The 16322-nt window shown below is 33.5% G+C and overlaps 2 protein-coding genes and 1 non-coding gene across 3 annotated transcripts; 2 read left to right on the forward strand and 1 right to left on the reverse strand.

Moving 5' to 3' along the window:
- Positions 1-4516: 4516 nt before the first annotated feature.
- C09C7.2 lies at positions 4517-4629 on the reverse strand. The gene has a single exon (NR_071606.1). It is a non-coding gene; the product is annotated as an Unclassified non-coding RNA C09C7.2 (non-coding RNA).
- A 2595-nt stretch (positions 4630-7224) lies between these two features.
- On the forward strand, positions 7225-8386 carry zig-4 (Zwei Ig domain protein zig-4). The gene is made up of 3 exons (NM_076934.7): positions 7225-7328; positions 7402-7774; positions 7825-8386. The coding sequence occupies exons 1-3, from the start codon at positions 7260-7262 to the stop codon at positions 8142-8144; spliced, it is 762 nt and encodes a 253-aa protein (NP_509335.1). The 5' UTR covers positions 7225-7259; the 3' UTR covers positions 8145-8386.
- Positions 8387-12528: 4142 nt separating this feature from the next.
- Positions 12529-13599, forward strand: zig-3 (Zwei Ig domain protein zig-3). The gene is made up of 3 exons (NM_076935.8): positions 12529-12650; positions 12697-13069; positions 13125-13599. The coding sequence occupies exons 1-3, from the start codon at positions 12588-12590 to the stop codon at positions 13442-13444; spliced, it is 756 nt and encodes a 251-aa protein (NP_509336.1). The 5' UTR covers positions 12529-12587; the 3' UTR covers positions 13445-13599.
- Positions 13600-16322: the final 2723 nt, after the last annotated feature.

The raw sequence follows: 16322 nt of genomic DNA on the forward strand, positions 1-16322 counted from the left end.
CCGATTGCCGCTAATTTTATATTACTGCTCTTTAAAATACACGGATTTTAATGAACGCGGCCCGGCATTAAAAATTTTTTATCGTGTGTTATCTGCTTCGATTTTTTGAAAACCTATATATTTATGAAAGTTTACAATGGCTTGCACCGTAATAAAATTCATAATTTTCTAGATCAAATATGTTTAAAAATTCATTCGGTTTTTTGATAAACATTTGGATACCGTATTTTCCATGTTGGAACCACACTTATTCATTTTGACTGTCTATAACTTGATTGCTTTCAGTTTTATCAGAAAATGTCTCAGATAAAAATTTTCCACGTACTTATGAAGAATCTGTTTTTGTGGCTATGACCACTAGATTCGAGATATAAACTGTCAAAGTGGATTAAAAATGGTGAAGATCAATATGATAGCTTAATTTAAAGTTGTTTGGTTGTACCACACTATTCATTGATTGAATGATTTGTTCCGAGAATTTAGTACATTGTAATGCAATATTCTTTAAACTTGGCTGAAAGTCCCTTCTAACTTTTTCAATACTCTTTTTGGAAAAAAACGTAGTTTTTGTTTTCCTCTAGTTATAGTACATGATCATATTCTGTCAAACTGATGAATGGTTTTTTATTTTTCCTCGTGCTCTCTTGTTTCAAAACATCGGCATTAACTATTGCTTCCAAACCACACAAATGCTCGTTGAGCGTATCTAAAACTTTTTAAGCAGCATAGAGTGCATCAATCTGTTTCTGATAAAGATTGGCGCAATAATGCTAGATAAACCCTGTATAAAAACGCCCACAGCCAATTTTTTTGTTACATCAATCGGATCTGACGAAGGTTGTGACGGGCAGAAATATGGCCTGAAATAGGAAGCTTCTGACCGATTATCTTTAAATAAGGCTGGAACAGACGGATGTCAAACTTCAAAAACAATAGAAACATTGGAAGGAAATGACGACAATAGAGATTCAGCAAAATTTTGTTGCTCACGTCATTTAATGTGGTAGTAACGGTTCTGGATTTGTTATTATCATGAACTCAAAATATGCCAAAAATAAAAATTTCATAACGAAACTTCACAAGAAAAGATGAAAAAAAAATCATTGCTGTTCAAAATTTGAAAAAAACTACCGCATTTTGTTCGAGTCACCTTTTCTTTTGTTTTAATTTGTATTTACAACATGAAGGTAACATAACAGACTGAAGATGTGTGATTAACGACCGAAATATAAAAAATAGGACAACAATCAGTAACAAATTAATTTCCGGACGCTGTTTCATGAGAAAAGTGGAAAATCTCGAGATCTTACCTAAAAATAGATTCAACCACTTTTTCGTGACGAAGAAGTGACCAAAGTTGGAGATAAACGTTTTTCTCGAAATTTGGAACGCCATAACAAATTTTTAAAACAATTGTTGAGAAATTTCATTAATAAGTTTGTTTATTTGAGCACATTTCGATTTTACTTTTACGTACAAAATCGTTCAAACCCATTATTCAATACAAGTGAAATTTTTTTTTGTTCAATGTAGAGCATAGTATAACTCAACTTCACTATAATTTCAAGACGATAAACTTATGTTTATAGCCCCATTCCCCCGTTTAAGTATTCTTAAGTCTGAAGGTTGTTATATTGTGTTTCTAGAATCAACGTATCACTAAATGAACTTGCACTTTTCCACTTCTTTGATGTCGTATGCTTGGATTAGTTCGGGTTTCAAAAGAACAGCATGACTTAATAACGTCACATAAAACGGCCTTGTTATATTTTGAAATAAGCCGAGCAAAAAGTTTATTAGGTTGTGAAGCGAATCGATCTCTTTCTCTTCATTACGTAGAATGGTAGTATGTGCACTTTCAATATGAACATATGAACACATTATGGAAACGTTGATTGTTATTGAAGCGACATAAGACTTACCAAAAATTGTTACGTTTTAAATGTCATTCTACATTTTGATAAAAACGTTTGAAATTTGAATCATAAAAAGTTCGTCCGAAAAGTGCTTAACCGTGAAAAAGCAAAATTTTAGAAATTGCTGTATAAGTTTCAGATTGATTCGTGACATCCCGGGTTTGTATTGACACGGTTTGAAATTGTATCAAAAACATTTTATGGCTATTCAAAGTTTAAAAAAAGGTCAGCTGAGACTTCTACTTTGCCAACTTTTTAGCTCCGCAGCGGTCGGAAATTTTTTGTTCCTAAAATTAGCACCTACTTAAGCGATAGGTACATTTTAGGTTGATGCTCTTGCCAAATGTGTGTTTCCTTTGAAAAAAGCTTTATTACAAAATAAAAACGCGTGCTAAATGGCCAAAATATGCATTAAAGGGCAATACTTACATAAAAACAGTTTTTCGATCAATGTCTATTTTTGTCTATTTTGATTATAATAGCAGTGTTCAAAAATATTACGAAACGTTTTCTCCAATCCTTTCCAAGTGTCTTTCAGTTTCAGAAAAGTACTAAAGTTGATTGGTAAATAAGAACAAATTAATGTTCTGCCGAAGCGTCACAGAAAGTTCAAAATCATAGTATGTCATTTTGAATTTTTAACTCATATTTTTAGAGTCACCACAAAAGTTCAATAGTTACTGAATTCATAAAGCACCATGTATCTCAAACATTTTCCCAATAAAATAAAAATTTTCAAAAAATTAACTGTATTTTTTCTCGCGTTGAAAATTGTGTTTTGTGCAGTTTCCCGTCACAGTTTGTCTTTTTCTGGTGTTTTACATTATCGAATCTAAAAGAACTCACAACATTCCTCATCAATTCAAAACCCCACGCTTCCCTGCGAATCCGCTTACATCACAAAATGTAATCTGTTGAGTCTCATCATCAAAGTTCATCTTAAAATTTACAAAATCTTGGCATTTGATGATGTCATGGTTTTCATAATATTTTATGTTTTTATCCTGAGATTGTATTTGTCGAAATTTGGTAGTATTGAAGGGCTTCTGGAACCGGATTATTCGTTTAATCTTTGCCCGATATAAACATGGCATCCAAAAAGTTTTCATAAAAATAAGACTTCGGAACAAATGTTCTTGTGTAAATCCCTCGAGATTAAGAGTAATCAAAGAATTATTATTTATAGTCGTATCTGGAATCACAGTTTTCCAGATAAAGAGAAACAATGCGGATAATGAATGGATAATCTCCCAGAATTGTACTTGACTGAATATTATTATCAGAGATTCTTGTTTCTGATGATCCTTTCTGACTTTGTAAAATATGATGATATCATTCAAAAACGATGAGCAATGGCCCATTTTCAGTTCTAAATGTATACTTCTGATAATGAGGAAGCGATGTTTCTCAACAGAAACCACACTGATTCGAGTCGAATTTCAAGGTTGAATGAAGTTTTTAAGAACATAGCTCTAGAACACATCAAATATATAATACTTAAACATGGAATTTCAATGAATCACCATCTCACGAAACAGTAATACTCAATCCCAAAAAACTATGTTGATTGTTATCTTGAGTACAAGACGTTCTCAATTTGTTCTGATGCAGGCTAAAAAACACTGCTGCCAATTCTCCTGAAAAATTTTACACTGAGCTTGTTGAACTTCAATATAGGTCTGGTTTATAGAAAGTTCGGGTCCATTCGGGCAGTTAAATTGAACATTTGAAGTGTTTTTTAGCAATTTTCATAAGAGGCAACTATGTAGTTAAAAGTGGAGTACCGAAATCGGAGACTTTGCTTTTTGGATCTAAAGTAGCATAGAACCTACTAAACATCGTAATGCGTCGTTCTGAGAGTTTCTGCTAAAAAGTTAATTGCTTATTTTCAGCTGAAATCTCAATTTTTTAATTTGTCAATGCACAACTTGCGGAAATAAGTGTTCATGGTTTACTTGATTATTTTTTCGTGCATATTTTGTTAATTATAAAAACGTTTAAAAATAAAAGACCAAAAATAAAATGAAAATTGATATAAAATAGCATTTTTTTTTCAGAAGTTTTCAGAACGTCACATTACAAAATTCCGTTTTGGGCCGTTTTGGTTATGAAAAAAGTTAAGAAATATTTAAGTTTCAGATTTCGGTACACCACCTTCAAGTTAACGATTACTTTTTGGTAATAACTTATGTTTTAATATTTACTTGTTAGATTCTTGTAAATTTTCCACAAAGGTTGATTGTTGTCCGAATCAATAAAACAACTTGTCAAAAATCGCTGAAAATTAGGTTCCGCTGTTATTGAATCCCCTTTGGAAAATAACTGTTCCGGTTGGTACATAATTTATTCACTCTCAAAATGCCATTGTTTCCACCTGTTCAATATCAGAAAAAAATAAGGTCGGTACAGAGAATAGATCTTTGGAAAACTGTTTTGAAAAATAAGAACAAAAATTCCTAGCTCCCACTATCTTTTTGTGCCACTGCTGATATGTTCCCGCTTATCGTTGAAGGTCTAAGACGGCGTCCAAACTGAAGAGCTGTGCAAATTGTAAGAATGCAGAAATCCTCTGCAAACCCCAAACAAAGCAATGGGAGATCAAAAAACGGCTGTCCGCAGTGCAGTTCTGCTTGCAGAGCTAACAATCCTCATCTGGGCAGCGTACCGCCAGTATTTGTTGTCAAACCTAGCTGGCAGCTTCGTTCCAATTGAGAAGAGTCTAAGTATGCGGTAAATATATGCATATGGTTCCTATGACTTTTGGGTCAAATTACTATTTATAGCGTTTGTTTTATTGAGTCGTGTTTTTTCAAAGAAATTGAAATCGAATCTATCAACTTGAAAATGAACGCCGTGGATTTTTATTCCAATTTTTCATATAAACATCCTTCCAATTTATATCCCAAAATGTGTCATAATGAATACCTGACACAAAAGTAGATAAAAGTACTAAATGTGAGTGGTCGAAAAAGTTGCATTCATAAAGTGAAATTCTTCAAAACTTCAAAGATTATCTCACAGGATCAGTAGGTCTTGAAATCCAAAATCCATGGATTTGAGACTCGAAATATTCATCAACTGGAGTGATACTTTGAGCTACAGTATTCCAACAAAAGTGAAGGCAGACAGGCATTCGGATATTATTATTTTTAGGACATTATAATTCGAACATTTCCAAAAAAGTTTCTTCGAATTTCAAAATGTCAGACGTCTGAAGCAATTATTTGAAGATTATATACAATTCGGGACACTCGTTCAAGAATAGAACATTGAACCACAAGACAATCACATTACGCTGTGGAACTTTGAGAATGCTAGTCTAAAACACAAAATACATATCAGAAACTTTGTTTTAAAAACAACAGATTTTTCTGGATAAATTTCAGTTATTGCGGTCGTCGTCACTGTTCATAAAATGAATGAAAGGAAACTTATACAATTTAAAGATTGGGAATAACACAAAAAGTAGGTTCGTAACAGAAAATAATACTTCGCTTTTTGTTTAGACCACTACTAACTATGTAAGTTTTACTTCAGGTAGATACGTTTTTTGACAATAAACAATAGTCTCGGTTAAGTTTGACCACGGCCGAAAACAATAATTGCCCAAGTCTTGCCCAAATTCAAAAAACAAGTTTTACAAATTTTTAAACCATGTTCATATTTTTGGGCAAAACTTTGGCGCGCAATTGTCGACTGAGTGAACAATGTTCTACTGTCAGTCTTGCACTTTTTTCGGATTTTGAGAATTGTGGTATGTCAAGATTTTTGATTACTCAAGAAAAATATATTAATTCTAGTTTCTACGTGTGGATCTTTTACAACTTTTTAAATTTTGTGCCCCTTAGTCACTTAGCCCAACTTCTCATGACCAGTCAAAGTTCAACAAAAATCCGGAAATGAAATGCAGTGGAACTAAAAATAAGAAATGCATAGTTCAGAAGTTTTTGAGCATTGACCGGATGGGCATCAGTGAAGTGAAACCTAGCCAGGCTCGAGTTTTTTTCAAATACACACGGTGCGTGGGTCGTATAAAAATAACTTTATATTGCGGGTTCAAACAGACTACAAGGCGTCTAGATAAATGTGGGGGTCTGTAAAAAATTTAACCGTGCAACGTCATTCGAATTAGTTCCAGTTCCAGTTAAAGTTTTAAAGGGGCGAAGTAGCTTTTCTGCTTTTTTGAATAATTTGTTAACTTTAAAAAATCCCCAAATTATCAAACCGCTTACTGACACAGCGCGAAAACATTTTCAGCTAAAAAAAGCAAAAACCACAACATGCAAAAAGGTTGCTAATTAAATATAAACAATTTGACGACCACTGCGTTGGTATTATTTTTAGAGTTTCCTTTAATAAAAATTGATATGAAAAATTTTTAGATGTCTTATAGTAAGATGCGCGAGTTGGATATTCAATTTAAAAAAACCGATTTCCAAACTTTTGTTTGCGACCCTACCCACATTTTAGCAAAATTCCTTCTAGGATCAAAGGAAAATCTTTTTGATTTTTGATAATTCTACTATGACTCGTATATGAAGTTCAGTCTTTAGTCTTGCCGGAAGTTCAACATTCAATTTTAATGTACATCCGGAATGAGGTATACTTTAAAAATTATTACGTGAACCCTATTAGGCAAGGCAAATCTTCTCGTCTGAAATAACTTTCACTAAAAATCGAACATCAAAGTCTTAACCACTGTTCATATTGAGTTGCAATCCAATAAAAAAAATTATTAAGAGTAACACCGAATGATATTTTCCCAGTCTGTCTAGACTACCTATTTAAAAAATCGTGCGAAAGGTTACAGGAATGCAACTATAAAGTTTTATTCTATGAATATCATGTCTATTCTTTAAAAAAATCCATCTGTTGGGTTATCTCATTTGCAGGTTCTTAGAAGTTTCTAAAAACTTTATATTAATAACGCCTACTGCTAATGGCTGTTCTAGGGACAATTTTTATAGATAAAATTCAGACCAAATACTATGGCAGAAAAATTAGATTCTATGTAAATTTGCAGTCGTTACGTGATTTGCTACGATTTTTCCCAGTATCACCTAATTACGAGCCATCCGCCGTTTTTGCTTGACTGGTTCCTCCAGTTCTTGATCAAACTCGTACGAAGCACATTAGGATGTTCTCATCCGACGTCATAATCTGCATATGCTTAGATCTCCGCCCCTTCACAGAAGCAGAAGAAGACAATGGGGCGGGAATGCATATACGGATAGAACTGACTCCCGCTCCATTTAGGCCCGCCCTCTAGTAGCGGTCCTATAAAAGGCCCGTTCAGGAGTACAACGACAACACAGTTCATTCAATTGTTTGACCTCCGGTGGAATGTTCGCTATTGCCCTTCTCTCATTTTTAGTTGTCCTTATCAATGCACATCCTCCAATGCATGCGGAAGTAAGTTGAGAGTCCCGATTTTATTTTATTGTTTGATTCCAGCAATTTAATATCTAAATTAAATTATTTTCAGATGCACTCAGCTGTTGTTACTCTAGCTAATGAGATAGATACAAACTATCTCACCTCGCCAGCAAAGATAAAAATCGTGGCGCCATTGGAAAGCGCGCTGATTCCTGGAGGAGAAACATATCAATTGCGATGTGATATAATGTCCACTCCTGCTGCTACCATTCATTGGAAGTTCAATGGAAAGTTGATCCAGGGAAGTAATGAATTGAATGTCGAAGAGAAGTTGCTGAACTTTGGAAAAGCAATTGTTGACACTGGAATTGTTGCCTCCATACTCACCATCCAGTGCCCATCAGCTGAAAACTCAGGAACATACAGTTGTGTCGGATACAATGGACATCAAACAATAGAAACGGTTGCCGAAGTCGAAATTGGTATGTTGTATAAAACCTGAAGTAATTTGGATAAATATTTAATTTTTCAGAAGGAGAAGCTTCGGGGTGTAGATCAAATCACAAATCCGCACCTGAAATTGTTTTCTGGACTGATTCTCGTTTTGAGATGACTGGAAACGTGGCCACCCTTGTCTGCCGCGCAAATCAGCAAGTCGACTGGGTATGGATGTCCAACGATGAGCTTGTAAAGAACAATGACAAGTTCACGGTTCTTTCAAATGGAGATCTCGTTATCAAAAACATTGTATGGGACGATATGGGAACATATACTTGTATAGCAAGAAACCAATTTGGAGAAGCTCGCCAAGAAACATTCCTTTACCCAACCGCGAAAAAATCTTCTTTCTAAATTTATCACTTTTCACTCATTTCATAATAATTCCGCGTATTTCCCAAAGACATTAGAAATGTCACAAAACATTGTTTTCACGTTTTCCCTTCTTCCCAAAAAATGCTCCATTGTTCGAATTCAACCGATCTTTGATTTACTAGTATGTGTTCTCCCCGTGAATCCTTTTTGATATCCTATAATTTCGTTAATATGATTCTCAGATTCTCAGACGAACAATGAATATTCCTCCTTGTAAAAATGACAATTATCTTGTTAGAGACATTCACAGACAGGTTTCAAAGATATTACACACAAGTTTGTATAAAAATCTGAATAAAAATCTGAGTCATCTTGGTTTTCGGGCGGGGTAGCGCCATTGAGGGAATTGTTAAAAACACCTCCTATGGTACCAAGTGTTATTGTTAAACGTTTAAAAACTGTCCTGAAAAATGTTTATTGATAAGTCGCAATTACTGACTACTGAGTGAGTATTTGCCATATTTTAAAAGACGTCAATAAAAAATTTTCCTCTAAATTTTTTTCATTTTTTTAATACTCTCCGCAAATTATGAGCCTGGAGAAAACGTAACTTGTGAAAGTTTAATGTTAAGAAATAAACGTTGATGAAAGTCAGCATTTTGTGCTAAATTTTATACATACAGTGCGCACACCCCTCCAATTTGGAGGATTTATAGCGTTTCAAGATATTTTTTTTAGAAAAGTGTTAGTTCAGTTTGATAGCAAATGTTGAAAATCTATGCTCCCCAATTCTTATAATGATATCTCAAAAATCACGGAACGGTCACAATATCGGAAAAATGGCAGTCCAACTTCTATAGCACCACCTCTGTTTTTTGACAAATTTCGGTATAATCGGGGTTTTCTTCGTAATTAAATAATTTATTTTGTGAATAACTACACACCAAACTTCACCAAAACTTTTCAAAAATGTTTCACAGCGGCTCCAAATTTCCAAGGTAAAAAGTTAATTCTAAATTTGGATATTTATTGACTTAATCATAACTAAATTAACATTAAAAAACTCTCTATAAATGACAAAAAAAAATGCAATGAGGCTTTAATTAAGAAACATTTTAAAGAAGTCTCATTAGGAAATTCGGTGTTTGGAGCCATTTTGACCCTATTGAACCGAACAATTTTAATCAATTCTTTCTTCTTTAAAAAAAGAGAGCAATTACGTCCGAGAAGAAAATTTTTCCAAATTCTGAAAACTTTTTTTGAATGAAAAATCTTGTTCACTTTTCGATTTTCATGCATTCCGGAAGAAAAATTGGCTCAGAACATGTTTTTTTATTGAGAATCCACAGATGACACATTCCGGTATCAATTATTCACTAATAACATGACTTATGAAAATGCATTGCAAATGTAATTACTTGTGTTCTTTGTTCAGTTATTGTATGATTTCATGATGTACTTTTAAGGATGGCAACGTCATTCATATTTTCCATGGTATACATTTTTTACTCATAATGAAAGTTTGAAGAATGGACCAAAAATTGTAAACTGGTGGGGATGTCTGCAGCTTTGACAGCCGTTCTCCCCTCCCCCACCCTCCAACTGTTTCAGTTATTTTATCAGAAAAATCAACCAGTCTATATTACAACATAAACGTTTCACGAATGCTATCAATCACTTCTTTTTGTTTTTCTAGCACACAATGGCACATTGAGACACGAACATGGCACACTGAGGTACGAACACCTTGAAACCGGATATTGCTTGATATTAACAAGCCGGGTTTGAAAGCCAGAGTTCCGGAGTTCGCTGAGCTCACACGGACTAGTACGAATGAACCGGAAGCCCGTTTGGGAGAATTAACTTCAAAACATCAGCAAAAAAGAGGGGAATTATTTTTTTATTGGGCTACCAAAATAGATACCAAAAATTAGTACATTTTATCAAGGAAAAATCATAAACTTACAACTAAACCATTTTTTCATACTTTGATAGTTAACCAATAACTATTATAATGATTTAGAAACGTTATGTACCGTATATTCTCTTTTAGTGCGGCATGCTGAAGACTGCCGTACTACTGGAGACCTCCGCAATAATTTTCGGGCATTTTTTATTAACGGTAAACTAGGACACAAGTTTTCAAAAACAAAACCAATTTACTTTCTTCGAGCATTTTTGTGCTTCAGACGTCGATTTGCTTGGCATTTTTGATCTAAACATCGCAAAAACAAGTTGCAAAAGAAAAATACTGCTAAAAAAATAAATAAACAGAAAAACAGCGACGGGTCTCGCAACGAAACAGGGTGCCGCACTAATAACAAATATACGGTAATCGAGCGATTTTGGTTACCGATTGACATATGATGTTCAAAATCTAGGCTTTATCTGAAACCATTTACCATAAGTATGAGGTACTTTCTATTAAATTTTTAAAGTAGACAAGTTTTAAACGTCGCCAGTGTTTTGAAAAACGCGTTTAACATGTCCCCACTGTCAGTTAGGTTGCATTTTCAGACTCAGAAAATGATCACTTCAAAGCCTTAAATTGTAAAATAACCTGTATCGTGTTTGTGCCCGAATCGACCGAAAAATGCTGTAACACCGAGAAGTTGCCAAAATTTGAGATTTTAGCTAAAAATAGGCCATTTTTTCCAAAACTTCGAGCGGTCATAACTTTTTTTTGAAAAATTTTCAGAACGTCTTATTACGAAATGTATGATTTAGACTGTTTCAATGCATGTTTTTGGCGAGAAATGGTCAATTTTACAAAGCTATTGGATTTTCGAAAATTAGTTTTGCATCTCTACTCAATTAAAAGTTAGAAAATCTATTCATTTTGCATTTTTAAAATTCCTGCTGATACCAAAAATATTTCGATGAGTATATTCCAATTTGACCAATTCTATCTTTTCCCACTGTCTCAAAAAACATATTTTCTTTTTCTCAAACGTGATAAACAGGTTTAATTTGAAATTCAGAAAATGAACAAAATAATTTTTCGAGTAAAATCTTTACATAGAGTTACATAGAACACTCCCTATTAATAGATGTGAAAGATTAATAAATTATATTCGAAGAGTTCTTATACGATTTTTGGAATGCCCTCTCTAAATTCACCAAATTGAACTATTTGGATAACAAGTTGATCGGTTAATCAGCTGAAAAACGGAAAGAAAAGCATAAGACAAATAGTTCATAATTTATTTTTAGTCAAATATTTTATTAGTTGTTTTATAAATATCAGCTGGTTAGCTATGCTAATCAAGGGAAGCGGCGGATCAACGAATAAAAACGGTACATTCATCTCATTCAATAATGAAAATAAAATGAAATAAATAAAGATAAAGAACATTCTTTTTGAAAGTCGCATATTTTTATAATGAAATGCCTTTTCATTGATGTTGAGTGCTTTTGAAACCAGAGAAAAAATTTGGATAAAGATTTATTTTCTAAGAAGTCTTGGATTTATTTCATGATTTTTTAAGAAATCGCTAAACCTTTTGAGTTCCAAGTCCCAAGTATCAAAATTAAAAATTGTCTTGATTTTAACATTTTATTTTAACTTGATTAACTTATTTGGCATTTATGGCTTTGGAATGTGAACTTTTGTCATTTTTATGGGGAGCTCAAAACACATAAATAATTTTTTACTGTAAAACCTTTCGTTGTTTGAAGGAAAACTGACGGTTCTTTATTTTTTAACCCAATGGGGCTCAAATCAACTGATTTTATAATGAGAGTTTTCAAAGTTTTTAAAAAATGTTTTATACAGGTTCAAAAATTTTGAAAAATGCAAATGTTATCTTTACTTACGTAATTTGGTAGTTTATCTCACACTATTTTCTTGGTTAAAGAACATTTAAGGCCGATAGGTAACTAAGTTTGGTCGTTTTTGGTTACCCATCTGCGTGTAACGTTTTTTTATTCAACATAATAACGACATGGGAAGAACGGCAAAAAATGCATTACAGGTTGATATTCAAAGCTAATCTCCAATCGCAGCGACACTCAATGGTTAGCGAAATTGGAGATTTAAGCTGTTTAGAATTTTTAGGTAGTCTCATTACGAAATTTGTGTATTCGCGCACATTTTGAGTAGATACACTCCAAAAACCTGGAACTGATACTCCTCCTTTAATTTTTTGTCAAATAACCACATTCTCCATATTTAACAATTATATTTTACACTTCCTGGCTACTTCCAGTACAAGAACCATACCAACATGTTCGGTCGTTATCAATCGGATTTGTGAAGTCTCTCAAAAACGTTCTCTTTCACTTCATAATCAGCTTCCCACCTTTCGAAACTCCGCCTTCAATTCGCCAGTAAAAGCAGAACATTCCGTTGGGCGGGCAAAACAAATACGCTCCTCCCACATTATCGAGATACTATAAAAGAGATACCGAAGTGGAATTCTTTACGAACTAGGTTCCAATTCGAAAACTACTTTTGTTAAACTATATTTTGCATTTGGAAAAATGCTGCTCATCTGCATATCTGTCCTTGCTGCAATTTCAGCTCATCCATTGTCATCAGGAGAGGTAAGTCAAAACCATCTGATTAATTAAAAATCATTCACTTTTCCAGATGCGTGCAGCAGTCTCAAATTTGGTTCGAGAAATCGACTCCACTCATCTAACTACTAAACCATCCCTGAAAATAATTGAAGGTCTTGAAGACAACACAGTTAGCACTGGCGAGAGCGTAACTCTTCGATGTGACGTACTGTCCACACCGACTGGAGTCATTTACTGGGAAAAGGATGGCCAACGAATCCAGGGAGATAAAGAGCTTAATGTTTTTGAAAAAGTATTGAACGCTATGGGTCCTACAGTCGAGTCAGGTATCATCACCAGTAGCTACCAAATCCCATGCGCAAATCTCCATCATATTGGATCCTATAAGTGTGTAGCCACAAATGGGCACGATACCGTCGAAAGCTCTGCAAAAATCTCAGTTGGTTAGTTGAATATAATTTCTATTAAAACATTCTTAACTTAAAAATTTTCTTGCAGAAGGACAAACTGTTAAGTGTAAATCAACGCGCCGCTCAGCCCCAGTAATCACAATGTCTACTGAATCCCGATTTGAACTTCAAGACAATGCAGCTACTCTTATCTGCCGTGCTGATCGTAGAGCCAATTGGAATTGGATGTTCGAAGACAAGAAAATAGATTTTGACAGCGGCCGATATGAACTACTTCCATCCGGTGATCTTCTCATCCGGAAAATCCAGTGGTCAGACATGGGTTCATACTTTTGCATTGCTCATAACAAGTATGGAGAGTCCCGTGGTGAAACCTTCTTGTATCCCACCAAAAAACATATTGCTTAATTTATTTTGTTGGTATCCTTAAATTTATTTTTACATCCTGTTGAATTGTACCCCTAACTTATCTAGTCGTTTTTCCTTACAAACCCGTGAACAGATCTCACTTACAACACTTGATTCTATGCATATTTTGTTCCCTAATAAAAGTTTTCATTTTGATTTAAAAAAAAAAACAATTATTTTGTTGGAACATTGAACAAAGCACAAACAATACAAACAAATCATATCGTATGTTTTTTCCTAATCTAAGACTATTCACTGTTGGTTATCATAATTCATTTTGCCATCCACAGCAGAGAAAATGGTAAACAATATGAATCTTTCTAGTCTGGCGTTTGTATAACCAAGGAATAATTTTTTATTTAAAGTTGTTTCCCTGTGAAAAACCCAGAATGAAACATAATCAAGTTTCAACGAGCATCTTGATTATTTCCATAGTGATTTGAAAAAAGCACGGATTAAGTGAATAAGCCTCAGTATTCGTCAATTTTCTCAAATTCTCACTCAAACTGGATAGCAAAATGTACCATTTATACAGGTGACGGTGTAATTTGTGTTTACGTCACTAGTACACAAATTTCACCTGGTTCTGTTTATTTAATTGTGAGCTTTTCAATAATCCACATAACCTTTTTCCCTACTCTAAGAGTATAGTATTCGTGTATGGTTGTGAAAACGTAAAAATAAATAAACTAGAGTATTATATATGTCGAAATACGGTTCCGATAGTTTTGCAACGCGTAGGTATGTTTGTTATATCAATTTTAAGGTTAAATACGTCATCTTCATAATTTTTCTTGATATCTTTACCTTGTCACACATTAACATAAAAAGAAACCTAATTTTTGTTTGGTGATGTCTTCTGTCCTTTCACGTTGTTTTCTTTTTGATATTTCTGTATCTGTGCGCTTCTATTCTTGTCTAATTAGGAGATCGCCTTGTTGCAGGTGATATGAAACACATGTGAACTTTCCAGTGGACAATTTGGTCAGCTGTTGTTTCTCTACTTTTGTGGAGAAGTGACCTCGCCAATGATCTTGTCACGAGAAAGTCACGAACCAGATTTTGGATGAATGTTGGCAGTGATCCTTTATATACTAGAGTGAATGGTACACTTCTTAACCTTCGATCATGTTCATTTGATGAAAACAACTGACTACTTCTAAGTTACTCTGATACGTGAACGGAAATGAAGGAACATGCGGACAGCACACATATGTGCAGGAAATTAAGTTGAGCATTGTGATTATCCGGTCTACAGACGTCACCGAACTATTATAGCATTGCTTATGTTCCTAACGAACACTTCCAAAATCTTGATAAGGAGGGATAAAAATCGAAGTTCCGGATAAAAGTCAGATCTTCTAAAAGTCTTTAAGACGAAAAGAAGCTTGATTTCATCTCAATCACATTAAACCATTTTTTTAAGCAAAAACCAATTTCTTTGATTTGTATTTGGTACACTCTAGAAATTAACAATCATGTGCACATGTCGGCTCTTGGAGGAACATCTTTCGAGTGTCTTTTTTTAATTTAGACACAAAGTGTCTTAAAACCAGAACACAATCCTTCTCTCTTTACAGGTGATAAAAGAAAATGTTATTTTTACTACCAAATGAATTACATTAGTTAGATATACTAAAAATTTATTTTAGGCGCAGATGGAAAATAAGTCTTCTTGGAAACTACAGACTTTTGCTCAAACTAAAAAGTAATACTTGATCAAAAGATTAATATATTTTGAATACGATTTAGGGGTTTGTATGGTTGTTCTCGTTTAAAAATTCCGTTCAAAATCAAAAGTTTGGAGTTTGTCCGTACTAAGAAAGCTCACCAAAATAGAAAAAAATTGGAATTTGATCAGATTCGTTCTTACATGCGCCTTTTGAGTTTCCAGTATAAAGGGTATTACTGTAAGGTAGCAATTCCTGGCAAATTTGTAAGTGGAATACTGTGTTACATGTACACTATTGTACGCAAAAGGTGTTGTTTCTAGACTTTTAGTGGAAGCTTTAAAACTTACCAAAGATTATTTAAAAAATTATTTCAAGCTTTTTGCATGTTAAAAAGCCCTAAAATATGAAAATACAAAAAAACAGTATTCAATCTAAAAATTAGAGAAAAATACCTTTTTTTATGAACTTTCAAAATGATGAATGGCAAAACGAAGCAACTGCCAACAAAACATTTCAATCATTTTTTCAAACATTTTATTTTAATATTTGATAACTTTAGAATTATTTAAAATTTTAACACTTTCCTATTTTTAAGAAAATCAAAAAATATCCTTACTCCTGATTAAAAAACTATATATCTACACTAATAACATAAAAATTTATGAATTGTTTTATTTTTAATTTGAACGCATTTCTTCACAAGTTATTCAACAAATAGTTCCATATGCGCCAAAGTTCTAAAAATGTAGAGTTTCCAAATTCACAAGATAGGCAAATGTTGAAATTTTCTGCACAACACTGGTACCAGCAGCTGATATATTTTCTGTGCATACAATATTTAAAGATGTTTCAGAAATTCGGAAATGTGAAATAAACATTAAAAACTATTCAAAAAGTTTTTGAGAGCAATGTTTTATCCAACAAAAAACTTCTACTTTGATTTGAAACTTCAATAGATGTTTTTTTTAAATGGTATTGGCAACACTTAAAATGTGAATTTCTACATTTTTCTTTGTTCTCCCCAAAATTTTATTTCATAAATCAAAGATACATTTGCATGCTATTTTTGGCTTGGTGTCTAAAGCACCACTCGATTACAGGGGCGAAAATTGCTTAAAGATATCCAGAGGGATTTTCATATACTTTGAAGATTGAGTCTGATTTTTGTCCAAGCGATTTGCAGTTTTTAATACTGCACAAGCTTG

Source organism: Caenorhabditis elegans, chromosome X (assembly GCF_000002985.6).
Source record: "Caenorhabditis elegans chromosome X".
NCBI lineage: Eukaryota > Metazoa > Nematoda > Chromadorea > Rhabditida > Rhabditidae > Caenorhabditis > Caenorhabditis elegans.

Bases quoted from the DNA above. Each gene is read 5' to 3' on its own strand.
- zig-4 (NM_076934.7), top strand. From the start codon at position 7,260: ATGTTCGCTATTGCCCTTCTCTCATTTTTAGTTGTCCTTATCAATGCA. The intron at 7,329-7,401 runs GTAAGTTGAGAG...AATTATTTTCAG, and splicing joins ATCCTCCAATGCATGCGGAA to ATGCACTCAGCTGTTGTTAC. The intron at 7,775-7,824 runs GTATGTTGTATA...TTAATTTTTCAG, and splicing joins GGTTGCCGAAGTCGAAATTG to AAGGAGAAGCTTCGGGGTGT.
- zig-3 (NM_076935.8), top strand. From the start codon at position 12,588: ATGCTGCTCATCTGCATATCTGTCCTTGCTGCAATTTCAGCTCATCCA. The intron at 12,651-12,696 runs GTAAGTCAAAAC...TCACTTTTCCAG, and splicing joins ATCCATTGTCATCAGGAGAG to ATGCGTGCAGCAGTCTCAAA. The intron at 13,070-13,124 runs GTTAGTTGAATA...ATTTTCTTGCAG, and splicing joins CTCTGCAAAAATCTCAGTTG to AAGGACAAACTGTTAAGTGT.